The sequence below is a fragment of the Chrysemys picta genome, chromosome 7 (assembly GCF_011386835.1).
Source record: "Chrysemys picta bellii isolate R12L10 chromosome 7, ASM1138683v2, whole genome shotgun sequence".
Lineage (NCBI taxonomy): Eukaryota > Metazoa > Chordata > Testudines > Emydidae > Chrysemys > Chrysemys picta.
The window spans coordinates 114199944-114214496 of NC_088797.1; the positions used below are offsets into that span (position 1 = coordinate 114199944).

At 39.4% G+C, this 14553-nt stretch overlaps 1 protein-coding gene across 4 annotated transcripts in view; it reads right to left on the reverse strand.

Moving 5' to 3' along the window:
- Positions 1-2494: 2494 nt before the first annotated feature.
- SLC18A2 (solute carrier family 18 member A2) overlaps positions 2495-14553 on the reverse strand; it is a 57915-nt gene continuing 45856 nt past the window's right edge. For 3 of the 4 annotated variants that reach the window (XM_005310347.5, XM_008166311.4, XM_065552389.1), the window contains 6 exons: positions 12086-12164; positions 11775-11826; positions 11233-11296; positions 10177-10296; positions 9238-9371; positions 2495-4627 (listed from right to left, as the gene is read on the reverse strand). In XM_005310347.5, coding sequence (XP_005310404.1) covers positions 4520-4627; positions 9238-9371; positions 10177-10296; positions 11233-11296; positions 11775-11826; positions 12086-12164 — 557 coding nt within the window. In that variant the 3' untranslated portion in view covers positions 2495-4519. The remainder of the gene's footprint in view (positions 4628-9237; positions 9372-10176; positions 10297-11232; positions 11297-11774; positions 11827-12085; positions 12165-14553) is intronic. The other variant, XM_042855305.2, reaches the window with a different exon arrangement.

Genomic DNA, 14553 nt, shown 5'->3' on the forward strand with positions numbered 1-14553 from the left:
TTATCAGTTACTTCTTTGCACTGTTAAACTACTGCAATGCAATATTTTAAAAATATTACTATTTAAGGTATGATAATTTAGAAAGCACAGTACCTTTTGGGGGGTGGGGGAGAATACATGTTTATAGAAAAGTAAATTACTGATTGCTGTATAAGCCTTTATTGCATTCTCTGTATTTAGGATATGCATTTAAATTACACTCAGCACAATTTATATGGAAGTTTTTCAAAAACATTGGGCCAAATAAATACATGGTGTAACTTTATCAATGTTTGCAGCATGCCTAGAATAGCAGGACTCACATCCTTGATTAAGACTTCTGGGCACTGTACAAATACTACTACTTCTAATTATGGTAATGACTATGTCCAGGGAACAATCTGACTCACTCTGTTTAAGAATAATTCTGATCTATCCTATATTTTTTTCTTCCGTGTGCTTTATTTTTTTTATTCCCTGTAACATTTTTTTAAATAGAATCCTTGCAGTTTACTAACTCACTTTAGCTGTTCCTCCTGCTAATTCCCCATCTGTATTCTCCTGAAATGTGTACTTTGTCATAAATAGACAATTAGAACTACAGGAGGAGGAGTAGCACAGCACATAAGCTACTAAGCAGCAAATATTTTTAGGGGAAATAGGGATAGAAAAATATACTAAATGACAGCAGCAGAATTATTCTTAAATAGAATGCTTTTCAAAGTTTCCCATGTGGTTAAAGGTAAATATAATTACAGCCATGAGGTACCATTGGGTTGTTAATACTGATTTTAGATGAAATCCACCTGTTCCAACCATGGCCACAGAAGACCCAAAGTACAGAACCCAGAATTTTCATGGTTCTAGTGTATGGGTTGGGAGAGGGAGAGAGGCCATACAGAGGGTCTCCACTGTCCCCATTGTCTCCATGGGATATGGGTGGGTTGGGGGGGGCAGAGTGATAGGGCACAGCTATGATATGTTTGGATACACTGACTAGAAACCCCACAATGAGGGGATACACAGAGCCATAGTCGGCTTGTTCTGCACTCTGCTCCTCGCTTGAAGAGGGCTGAGCTGACCTCCTGAATCTCTCCTCATGGGTCTCTCACACAAAGCTCATTTACTTGGAATTTGTATAGCAATGTGAATGTCCCTCTTAATTTTCATTCTTTTTAAAAATTTGTAATTGAGCAAGAAAAATGCAAAAATAAATCCAGTGAACAGGACATTCTACCTTTTTCTCGATATGCCCTTCTAAATGTAGCAACTTACATTATCTAAATATGAACATAAACAATACACTGATTAATGCAATTGGTGATTGCACTTCATCCAGATGAATATACTGTATGCTAATTAAAATTTAAATGTTAGTATTATAGATCCAACTTCAGGGCAATAAATTCAACTGAACAATTGATATCAACCAGAAATGTTCACAAAAACAAAGTAAAAGACTTACTTCTTTCCTTGGGCTGAAGTTTGATTTTTTTTTAAATTGATCGACAAATTTGTATCATATAAACATTTTAAGGCAGAGAATTGTTTGGAAATAAATGTCAAGGCCATGACAAATTCTAATAATCTATTTTACTACCCCATTACACATTGCAAAATCCAAATCCCAAATGAATCCCAGTCATAATTTGCAGACCCCATTTCTCACTTATTTCACTGGTCAAAACATGAATTTCATATGTACCATTACCTAGCCATGCAACTAACTTCATTGTTAAATCTCACAGTTGAAGCTATTTTTAAAAAATGCGAACCTTGAAAATACAAATTACTACTATTAAAGAAAACTGTAGAAAGGATATTGCTCTGCATGGCAGTTTACATATAGTTGGTGTTGCAGCCAATGCGGTGGACTGAAGGAACTGTTAACAGACTTGCCAAATCTCAGTCTCTGTTGATTAAAAATGTTTGTCCTCCAAATACTTTGTGGGGCATAGAAGGAATCATTTTCTTGTATTTTAAGTGTGTCGGAAACTACAGAAATGCTGTCAACCCTATTGCATCAATCAAATATAATAAAAGACAGCCACGTGCAAAATTAGTTACTAGCATAAGTCAGTTTTCAGACTCTGTCAAAGTCTCTACTGTGATCCTTCATACTTTGTAGGGAGTCGATTCCTGCTGTGGTGTGGCCTCATAACTGCTATTTACTTACACATGTCCATTCAGGAGTGAACAGTCTCCTGTATGCCTTGTAATGCCTTCTACATCTGTTTGCAAAAATTAAAATTTGGATCAAAAATCATTTGTCAGATTGCTTGGGAGCTCATTTTACATTAGCAGGTTATACACTGGCATCTTGTCTCCTGGCTTGGAAGTGTTTAACCTGCCTGTTAGAAATCATAAATAGACTAGGTATGAGTTGAATGTTGCTTTCCTAGGAAGTTGATAAATTCTGATTACCTTCTTTCCACTTCTTGGTGTGTGTAAACCATAACGGCATAGAAAATGGTGAGATAGTTACCATATTGTGTTGCAATAAATCGTGAACTTATTTTAGATTACTTTTTATTTATTTTATGTAGTCTTACTGCATAATTATCAACAAAGCAATACTTGAGATTTGATTCACAGCATTTCCATACTTTCTGACCATACTATATACGCTTTACAAAACCATATGTAAACATAGAGTATCTGCTGTAGTACATAAAACATCTGCTGATACATGAAAGAAGGCACATAAAGATTTTAATTTACAAACAAAAACTACATGTAAACAACACTAGATTAAAAAACATACTTCAGTTTTTTGTTGAGTGTTTACTTTAGAAGTTCGATTTTTCTCAGTGCAGATAAGTAGATTGTCTAATGCAGTACTTTCATTGCATTAGATTTAGTCTCATCAAATAACTAGAGGTATTGATAATGAGCTATCTGTTACTTTTCCATTATTTTGGCTAAATTTATAATTTGACTTCATTTTCAAATAGAAGAAACATACAAACAACATTTCTAGACATGTAGGCAAATCAGTGTAAAATAGGTTTTAGTCAAAGCTATCGAAGTTGAGTCCTGCAAGTAAGATGTTAAATGTAAATACTGTGGTACTGCAATGATCTTAACTAATTATAAAAATCCTGAAATGAATGTGTAAGTAGTACCTGAAATAAAGTTGAGATGACAAAAATAAAAGATCTGAATATAAAAATTGTAAATGACAAAGCTTCATGCTACTCTTAACTCTCTTAAAGGTATAATAGCCCACTTGTACATAAATAATTTTAGCAGGAGATATCAAATACTCTTCTGTCCAGTTTTCCCAGCACCAAGAATGTCTGGTTAGCTAAGACTACATTACAGGGCAAAAAAGTAAAGGCAATGTTTTAATTTTGGTTTTGTTGTATATTTACATATCCTTGGCCAGATCCTCAGCTGGTTTAAATTGGCATAGCTGAATTGATTTCAGTGGAGCTACATCTATATTTACATCAGCTGTAGTTTTATAACCCAATTTCACTCTGATACAACTGTAATCCCCAAAGAGGGGGTGGGGGGCAAGAATACAGATTTTGACCCTTATCTTTTGTTTCCTTAGTTGGCCTAGTGCTATTTTAGATTAATAGCCAACAAACACTGGCCTCTCAATTCATCCCTATATATCCAAAGTGAGTTCCTGATTTGAAACTTGCCCAGCATTCCTTCATACATCAGATGGAAACCATAGTATCGCCTGTGTGAGAGAGCAAATATACAGTTTCTTCTGAAGCTAGTGACAATACCCTTTAGTGGATGAGCCAGCGAGAGTCACTGGAGTTAGAGCAGTACCCATCCTTCAGAAACACGTTTTAACTTTTTTAGCAATACACTGATATGTCTGAAAACAATTTTTGTTTTTAAAAAAAGTTTTATTTTCTTACCGTAAGGTCTCAGTATGCCATCAATTTTATGCAGAGCTCACCTTTGGAATCATCTGGGGAGCTCTGCAAAGAAACCAAAATTGATGGCACTGTATGACCCTGAGCTGAGCAACTGGTAATAATGTGCTGTCTTAATTCTAGACTTTATCTGTTGTGAATGTGCTTCAAAGAGCACAGTACATTTAATAGAGCTGAGAGTTGAATAGGTTGTGTATTCTTTGAACTTCACATTTTTTTTAATCAGAGGAATAATTAATAGAAACATTTTACTGTCAAGAACTCATTACCCACTAATGAGTCCAAACTACGAAATCTTATGTCATTGTCCATGAATAAGATTTAGAAAATTATAGTTTGGATTCAAGTGTTTATACAGCTTTAACTACACAGTTAATCAAAAATATACTGTATAATATTTAATAAAATTAAATACATAAAATAAAGTTTTCAACACTATACAAACCCCTATAAAAGCTATTTTCTCTTTATAAGGCAGTTGGCAATCTGCATTATAACCATGGGAAATAAATAATATACCTTTGGTTTTTTTACTATTTCACCATTAAAAGTACAGTACACCTAAAACATATTTCTGTATGAGATGTTTCACAGGAAACACTGCATTGTGTACACCAATATACTCAATATGGCTTTTAATATTATTCATCACTTTCAGATTCTTCATCATCACCTATTGGATATGACTGGATGTTGTTCTGAGTATACATTTTTGTTTTAAGGGGACAGTTATGATCCATGAGTATTGCCTAAAAGAAAAAAGAGCAGGGGTATTAGCATATCTGCTAAACATTTTAATGATGTCTGCAGCTGACTGTTTTTCACAAAAAGCCACACCACTTCAGCCACTGTTTTAGGGACTGATTCTTCTTTATTAAAGTCAGCGGTAAAACCTTTGTTGAGTTCAACTAGAGTAGGATCAAGCCCATAAAAATATTATAGGTAAAAGCCTGACCCCATTGAAGTCAATGGCAAAACTTCTATATATAGAACTTCAGTGGGGCCAGGATTTCACCCTGTGTCACTAACTTGAAATGTGTGTTACAGATGTGAATTTACAGTTACATTTTGCATCATTTCCACTCCATGCATCTGCTGAAGTGGGTTCTAGCCCACGAACGCTTATGCCCAAATAAATTTGTTACTCTCTAAAGTGCCAGAAGGACTCCTTGTTGTTTTTGTTGTTAATCTGAATCACAAGAGAGCAGAATACCATTGCTTTAAGGAATGGTTCTATCCTGGGTCACTTGATTTCCCCACCATCTCCACCTCTGACACATCAAAGCAATGTGAATAATCCACACCACGACTACTGTTCAGAATGTTACCAGTTACCCCCTACACATGGAGAAAATTTTCTTTTCTGATTTCAGAAACCAATTCAAACTTGTAGCATCTATTCTACTCTTATACAGTGGACCAAATTCTGCTCTTAAGGTATGTCTACACTGCAATTAAACACTGCAGCTGACCTGTCAGGTGACACAGGCCCACGGGGCTCGGGCTGTAAAATCATGATGCAGACGGTTGGGCTCAGGCTGGAACTGAAGCTCCGTGACCCTGCAAGAGGGGAGGAACCTAGACGCTGGGCTCAAGCTCAAACATCTACACTGCAATTCTACAGCCCCACAATCCTGAGTCAGCTGCCACGGGCCAGCCAGCGGGAGTTAATTGCAGTGTAGACATACCTTTAGTTACCAATGAAACTGGTAGCCCAAATTAATTTCTGGAATATCCCAGTGTAAATTTTATTGACTGAAGTTGGGCCACTGTGAGTTGTAACTGTAATATCAGGTTTTGTCTGTGAGAACAGAGTTTGGCGACCTGTTTATTTGTATTTAATGCTAACCTATAAAAATCCAGTTATTGCAATGGAAGGCCACTAACTACAAACCATTGACAACATATTCTATTGATAGATTATGGCTTTTTATTAATCATGCAAAGTGAATAATGTAGGAAACAGCCTTTATGTCCTCTTAATCAAAATTGAAAGCAGAGCAGTGCCAGATCAGTGACATGCAACAAGTTACTTAGAGAATAGTGAACTATGCAGTTATTTGAATTATGGTAGCACTTATAGGCCCCAATCAAGGTTGGGCCCCTCACGAGGTGCTGTATTAATGTCTGATTGAAGAATTTACACATCATAGGTGTAATCCGGGCCTCACTGAAGTCAGTGACAAAACTCCCCTTGCCTGCAAGAGGGTTAGGATTTCAGTCCATAGAAGTGCAAAATAGCAATTTTAGCAAGATTCCTAAATATATTGCAAGAGAGTTAAATTTACATTAGTGTCAAGGATCATCTTTTTGGTTTGTCCTGTTGTCCCTGAGATTTTTTTAAACTGAATTTTGGGAAGACTTTGTATATCAAACTAGAGCAATATAGCTATAAGAATTTCTTGCCTACATACAATGTTAAAAGATCCTTCAGTTTAGTTAGAAATTATACAATACCTTTTTTTTAAAAGGTACACCAAATGTTTCTTTGCCCCCAAATATAGTTCTGTTTTTTCTTGGGTTTGCAGGTTGCTGGTTATAGTTCATTCACAGGTCAGTCTGTTATTTACATGTGTACTCAGGGTCATGATGAGTTCACAAAAGCAGAACTAAATGCCAACTCCCCATTCTATTGAATTTTAGTGGAAAAGCCGCAAGTTATAGTGAATGATGGGTAGTTTTACTAATGGTGATGTTGTAGCTACATTTTCCATTTCATCATGAGTGCTTCATCAGTCTTGGATTTTCATCCATCATAATCTGCTCCTTACTGCTTTACCAAATAAATCCGTGAAGAAGAGTAAAGGGGGAAAGGGACCAGAGAAAAGAAAAGTGCTGCTTGTGCATGTTATGCTTGAATTCAGTTTTCATTTTCCATCAGTGTGGTTTAATGTGGCAACTGAACTAAAAAATGTATCACCTATCCTGGCTTGTATGAAGAATGTCATCTTATGGGATGAAAAATGCATGTTTTATAAAAACAAAAAAAAACCCTCAGTAAGTTTAAATCCATGAGCCTAAAACCACTGACATGGGCAATTGCCCCCCTGTTCTATAACTACCCTAGTGGCCACAATCCTCATAGATGCACTCCAGCAATTAAGCTTTGGCTGTTTTCTGAGTTGAATCACTTTCCCCAAGTATACTTCTTTCTCTAAATGGCATACTTCCCTGGCTTCTGGCTTATTCTTCCTTCCTCAGGCCTCCCTTTTGGGAACCCCAGGTGTTTGTTTTGGGTTTTTTTCATAGGTGCAGTGAGGCTCTCCTGCTCTTGAAGTGCCTACATTTTCTCCTCTTGGCTGGATCTCTTTTTGATAGGAAATGTCCCTCTTATGTTTCCTCTGACCAAATCTTCTTCTGCCTTTCAAACAGATTTTCCAAGAAACAAGCATCTGCACATAGCAAAGACTGAAACAAAGCTACAGACCTTGTTTGCCTAAGTTTATATCTCTGGCAAACAACAGTAGTTAGTTATTTCTCCTCTCCTGTCCCTACCTCTAATCACTGTAGAAAATGATCATTGCAGTCTAAAAAGGTCATGATGAGTAGTCCACAGAAATCTTTGGGGAATTGCCTTCAGAAGCAACTGTATGTATGCTGAATCCACAGTTGGTAGATTTTCTGCAAGTATTTCATCCCATTTTCTGTTCTGCATGTGCCTGTACTAAGTGTGATAGAGTCACGTCTGGTGGTTCTCTTCTTACCTTTCAGAGAGATGTCACTGCACTTGGAACACAAGGGCCCCTGCATAATTACTTTTTGCTATCCTAAGTGCAAAAGTGACTGCACCTGGCTTACTTAAGGAGTACATCTTGGGTAAGAGTCAGCATTCTTCCAAGTTGGGAAGGACCCAGGTCCCCTAGGAGGAAGTATTGGGCTAGACCTGCAGTTCCATGGGGCTTGGAGAGATGTTGTAGCCAGTATCGTACTGGGTCTGTAGGGCTGTCTGGGTCCTGGAATCAGAATACTGGTCATTCTACATTGTTCTGGCTGTATTTAACGTAATGATGAGGCTGTACCATGTCTCTTATGGTAGCCAGGCAGCTGGAAGAGGCATAAGAGCAGAGCAGTACATCAGCTCCAGTGGTAAGGATCTTGGGGCTTGGACCAAGCAGAAGGAATGTAGGTGAATGAAGAAAGGAGATAATGGGAAGGGGCAGTAGAAGAGGGAGTTATGGAGGGAAGGGAGAGGGGGCAGCAGATTTCAAGGAGAGGAGAGCTGTGGAAGTGGGGGAGGTTTAGGTTGGATATTAAGAAAATCTTTTTCACTAGGAGGGTGGTGAAGCACTGGAAGGGGTTACCTAGGGAGGTGGTAGAATCTACTTCCTTAGAGTTTTTAAGGTCAGGCTTGACAAAGCCCTGGCTGGGATGATTTAGTTGGGAATTGGTCCTCATTTGAGCAGAGGGTTAGACTAGGTGATCTCCTGAGCTCCCTTCCAACCCTGATATCCTCTGGCAAGAGGAATAGGAGAGCAGTGAAAGAACGAGGTGAACAAGAAGTAGGCCATGGCACAAGAAGGCAGGGGGGAAACTAGTAACAACTGCCTTACACAAGGCTAGCTTGGAAGCAAACAAGGCTCAAGATAATGTACATGATAAGATTAAGGCATATGATGATGTGAGAAAAAAGAAACAAAAGGAAACTCAAGAGAAGGCCTTGCTGCAGCTACAGCCAGGAAAAGAGGACCAATTAACTTGTAAGAGGGGTGGCAAAAAGGAGGAATAAAGAGGAGATGGGGATGGAGCAAAATACATTGTAAAGGGCCTTTAAGCGTATGTGCATACTGCAATTACACACACTCAGCCGTCCTGTGCCAACTGACTTGGGCTCAGGTCAGGGGCTATTTAATTGTGATGGAGAAATTTGGGCTCCAGCTGCAGCCCAAGCTCCGGGACACTCCCACCTGGCCTGGTCCTAGAGCCTGGGCTTCTGCCTAAACTTGAATGTCGACACCGTAATTAAACATTCCCGTGAGCCTGAGTCAGCTGGCATGGGTTTTTCACTGCAGTGTAGACATACCCAAAGAGTACAGTAGAAATGACATAAAGAAATAGTCCATCATAAACATGGACTCGATGAACCTCCGCAAAACACTTTTCCGGAGGTAGGAGGAAAGCAGATAGAGCAAATCTGAGTTTGAGGTTTCCACACCAGAGGCGCTGCAGGATTTCATACCGAGTCCAGCCATTACACTGTTGGGGAACAACGTTTGGGCCCTTATTGCTTTGAGTCAAAGAAATCCTGCAATGCAGAGATGGCAGAAAATCCGTGGGTCCTTTGGTTGTCTGGATAATTAGTGCTAGAGAAGTATAAATAAGGCGTTGTTCATTTTACTGCAAAATAACATTTTCTGCTTACCATTTTTTCTTCCTTAGCAGGTGGACTTCGAAGGAAAAAACATAGAGGAGCAAAGAGAATATCCACAATCCCTATAATTGTCATGAGCCATGGAAATCCAATTGCCTTTGCAATGGCACCACCAGCAGAGGGACCTTTTGGAAATAAAAAGCTCTTTCTAAATACTGCAAAATATTTATGATAATCACTGGGGGCAAAAATATTTTTAAATACAAAAGTCATGATATAAAAATCCATTTAAGAAAAGTAAATACACCGCTACCCCCATATAACGCTGTCCTCGGGAACCAAAAAATCTTGCCGCGTTTTATCGAACTTCCTGTGATCCGCCGGAGTGCGCAGTCCCGCCCCCTACCCCTCCCAAAGCACTTCTTTACCGCATTATATCCGAATTCGTGTTATATCGGGTTGCGTTAGATCGGGGTAGAGGTATATGCATTTAAAATTCATGTTTAAGCACAAAATGCTGTTGGGTACCAATCCTATGGCCACTGAAGTAATTGGAGATCATATGTTGGTGTCAATGGGCATGGAATCAGAACTCTTCTACACTGTTCTTGCACCACACCTAAGTAAATAGGCTAGGTGCAAGGTTCCATGGCACAGTGCACTGAGGGGAAGACAATGGAATCCTTTCCTTCTCCAGCCAGGCAAAGGAGAAACCACTGCTGTAGCTTCGGGTACTATAATGCCCCTATACTGGGGACCTAACGTCCTTGACTAGCACCTGCCCTTCCCCATCACGGCATATAGGAGGTGTGGAATTTCCATATAGGCTGCCAGCATTCTGTTCCCCTACCAACCTAATGCAGCAGATTCACACCAGTTTTGCAGTTTATAGAGCCTTTAGTGCTCTGGGTATTTGCCCCAAGCCCTTTTTTAGTTTCTCTTTTCACGTCTATTAGATGCGTTACAAACAGGAGAAAATTAAGCCCTTACCTAATGCAAACCCCATGCAGAAGGCAACATCAGCTATTGCATACACACTGCCATAGACGGAAACATGACGCAGATCTACAAGGTAGCCCATAATTGGCATCATTGAGGAATCCACCATTCCTGATTATGATGATAGGAGGAAAATTATATTTCATGAATCAGCTTTCATTTTTCTCTCAATATATTAACCTCATATGATCTAAAAAGATGTAAATGAAACTAGAAGAATGGTTAATCTAAAGAAGCTTTTAATAACATATTCCTATAGAAAACAAACTGTTCAGTCCAGGTTTATACATCTTTTCTTATGCCTATGAGCATAAAGGATTGTACTAGTTTCAAGTCTGTCATTATTATTATGCTGTACTTCACATGAATGATCTGTGAGCTGTTTTCACTGTGAGTACAAAAGCCGCATGAGTTATCCGATCAAAAAGCTGCATGACATTTGTGGTTTATAAACATTACTGTAATTTTTTCTACACTTACTAAAAGTCCTTTGTGTTTGCAGACACTTCAGAATACCTGCTAAATATCAAATTACTAAGCCATCTGTCAACTTCTGTACCCTGTAATCATTAAAAAATCCCACTCAAGTTTCACTGCATGGCCCATTATAAGCAAACACATTCATGTGTACTGTGACGAGAGGGCACAAGTGTATGCTAGGGGATTTACGCTGGGTCAGCAGTAAGTCGAGTGTGTTTGCTTCTATGTAAATGTCAGGCAATAGTAAAGTGCTGGGGTTTTTTGTTTTGTTTTTTAACAATGCATTGCTAGAATTCTGGGACATCTTAAAAGATCCATTGAGGTCAGTGGAGTTATTCCCAGGTAACAGAGGTCAGAATCTAGTCCAGTTGCTGAAAGTCTAGGTTAAACACCCTTGAGTGTAGGCCTTAAAACTATTGCTAGTCTACTGACAAATTTGTTTCAGAGTGTAACCTTGGGTGTTGCCCATTCAGAATGGCAACAAAAAGAATCCTTGATGTAATTCCGTACTAAAGTTATTTTTCTAAATAAACAGCAAAATATGTACATACAAGTAATTTTACTTACCAATGGCAAACCCAACCCCAAAATTTGGTGCTATGAGCCCGTATATGTTTTTGGCAAATGGTACCTGCAAATTAAATTTCAAAGATTTAAGTATAACCCATAACATCTTGCTAATGGGATCGTTGTCTTTTTCGCAAATAAAAACTCAATTGATTTAACTGTTTAGTATGGCAGCATGGAGCAATTGGTACAGAAATACAGATAAAAACATAATTGTTTTGCATGATTGTGTCATAACAAATACTTATTGCATTTAATTACAGCTTATAATAGCTGTTGATTAGGATGCAACTCTAAGAAATTATGGTTCGTATTCTTCAACTCTTTGGTCACTTCCTGCAACATGATAAGCACTCTCTAGAAGGCAATTTTTGTTGAAAGCACTTAGGATTGATTAACAAACTGATGTTTAAAAATGCATCACAAGCAGAAACTTCAATAAAATCTCATGAGCAAAATACATACTCAAAGTTAATATATACATTTTTTTGAGCTGAGTTGAATTTGTAGTTCGTTCTGCTGACATGTCAATTTTTACTCACACATAAAATGCTTATTCCCACGATTATCATCCCAAGTAGAGCACAAAGCCACCTATCAAAGGAGAAATGTTCTCTCTTAGACATCAAACAAATGCAGATTTGTTAGAAATGGTCTGAAATTTTTCAATGCTATTTCTAAGATAGTGCAGGATTATGTAACCAAATACGTAACATGATTTATTTAAATGAAATTTCAGGTTAACAATATCTAATACAATCTAATGATTTCTATTATAAAGTAATTGCCTGAGGAAAAATTGGAAATGCTACATGAATATGCTGAAGGATTGTGTTTTTTTAATTAAGCATACCTTCCCATTTTGTGTGCAAGTACCCCAAAAATATTAGTTCCAATAAGATAAGAGATACTAGCTGGAAGGAAAGCGACGCCTGGAAAATATGAAAAAAACATTTTATCAACAATGATTTCAGTGAAGTGAAAAACTAATAAGTTCAGACACAGCAATTGTGATTAAAACAATCTAATGGAATCCTGGAGCCTGTACCAAAGCATTAAATATCCGGTTTGTTCCAGCCCTTTCATGGAATCTAACAAGATTATCCATCAAATGCAATACCATTGTGACGCCTTCAAAAAGAGTATTTCAGTATCAGCTATAAGAATCTCTGTATGTGTGTGAGAAAGAGACAACAAAATTATATTCAGAATAAATATAATAAACGTTGGGCCAAATCATGACCCATTCTGCGTGACACTGCAAGGGGTAAAAGGGTGCAAGGGGGTGCCTCCCTCTAACTTCCTTACACCAATGTGCCTTACTGCTGCTTCTGCCAGGCAGGGAACTGCCATCTTTACAGTGCTGCTACATCACCCTCTTCTGCAGGTGGGCAGGAAGAGGCACATTGAAGGGGCAGAGTCAAGGTGCCTCTCTTTCCTGCCAAAACCTAGTCCTTTGTTAGGCAGGAATTAAAGTTAAGAGTACATCTCAGTAACTTAAAGGTAAAAAAAAAATCTTAGAACACTACTGTTTTGTTAAAAAGTCATTTACAGAGCTAATATATTCAGTTAAAGCTAAAGCCCCACCACCCAGGGCTGAAGCCCTTGGGCTTTGGCTTGGCCCCAGGCAGTGGGCTTTGGCTTTGGCCCTGGCCCCAGACTCCAACAAGTCTGAGCCAGTCCTGGCAACCCCATTAAAATGGGGTTGTAACCCACTTTGGGGTCCTGACCCACAGTTCGAGAACCGCTGTGTTGGAGGGTAAACTAGAATTTTAAGAGGTTCAAGTGTGCCTGGTGAGTCCAGCCCTCTTCCCCTGCATCACATGACAGAGAGCAGGTGACTGAGAACCAGGCCTAGTGAGAAAGATAAGAGGAAGCCTGCCCTCAGTAGGAGAAGAAAACTGGTAGAAATAGTACTATACTTGTACGGACTAATGTTTTCCTGGTAAAGGACATTGAGGGAGGTTGTTTGTGGAAGACAGCAGGAGAAGAGTCCGAGAAAAAGGTGCTGTAGGAACTGGCTCTGGAAACCAGTGGAACAGGACAGTTGTCCTTATGGCAGGTGATTGTCCCCAATTCAGGGTCCCAAGGACTGTAGTAGGGAGGACATGAGCTGCCTGGAAAGATGGTGAGGAAAATGCTGTGCTGAGGAGAGGAGGACTACTGAGCATTGGGGAGGGTTACAGGACCCTTAGTTTGTCCTGGAACGGCTCTTGCTTTAGTCCTCTAGCCAAAACAGCAAGTCATCAACAATCCCAGATCAATTGAGGCCTCGGGTCAGAAGCTGAAGTAGTGCATTCATCCTGATGTTGGATAAGGTAAGCTGCTGCTATGCAACTATATGGATACAGTAAAGTTGATGTACCATCCCCATTTTTTTTCCCAAAAGCGTTTTAAGAAGTCCAGTCTGTGGCTGCAGTACACATGAGAAATATGCTGTATTTTGCCCATACTGTGCATGGAGCACTGAATATGAACCAGAAAGCAATGTTCTTAAAATGTTTTTCATATTTGAGTCTGATATTTAAGAGCTAGACTGTTGCTCTCCTTCTAACTCTGAATAAGGCGTGGTGTGCAACTTCCCTGCTCCAACAAGAGCATCCCAGAAGCCTGTTTCCTGGATCTCTGACTCTGAGCAAAGGGGTGGAGTAATCTGCTGCTGACTCATATTAGCAGATTACTTCCCCCTCTGCATCAACTCAGGCCAGGTCTACACTAACCCCCTAATTCGAACTAAGGTACGGAACTTCAGCTACGTGAATAACGTAGCTGAAGTTCGAAGTACCTTAGTTCGAACTTACCTTGGTCCACACTCGGCAGGCAGGCTCCCCCGTCGACTCCGCGGTACTCCTCTCGCCGAGCTGGAGTACCGCAGTCGACGGCGAGCACTTCCAGGTTCGACTTATCGCGTCCAGACTAGACGCGATAAGTCGAACCCAGAAGTTCGATCGCTCGCCGCCGAACTACCGGGTAAGTGTAGCCAAGGCTTCAGTTTCACCCTTCTCTGCTCACAAGGCGGGAGTAGCAGCTTTATAGAGCTTGCTCTCCCCACTGCACCTGAGAGGCAGGGAGCTAGGGGAAAATCTGACTTCTCTGGGTAGGTACCCAGGACAGGGTGGTGTTTTGTGACTGTGCTAACCTTTGTTTTTCATGTGAGTGTTATAATGTCATGCTGTAAGCTTAGGAGGCTTGTGTGGGTAGATATACTAGGTCTGTATCTAATGGCACTCTTATAGCTCATGACAAGTTGTATCTTTGTGAATGGGAGTGAGAATGGTGTTCGCCTAAGTGGACATTTGCACAGTATCTCTTTCTGAAGTG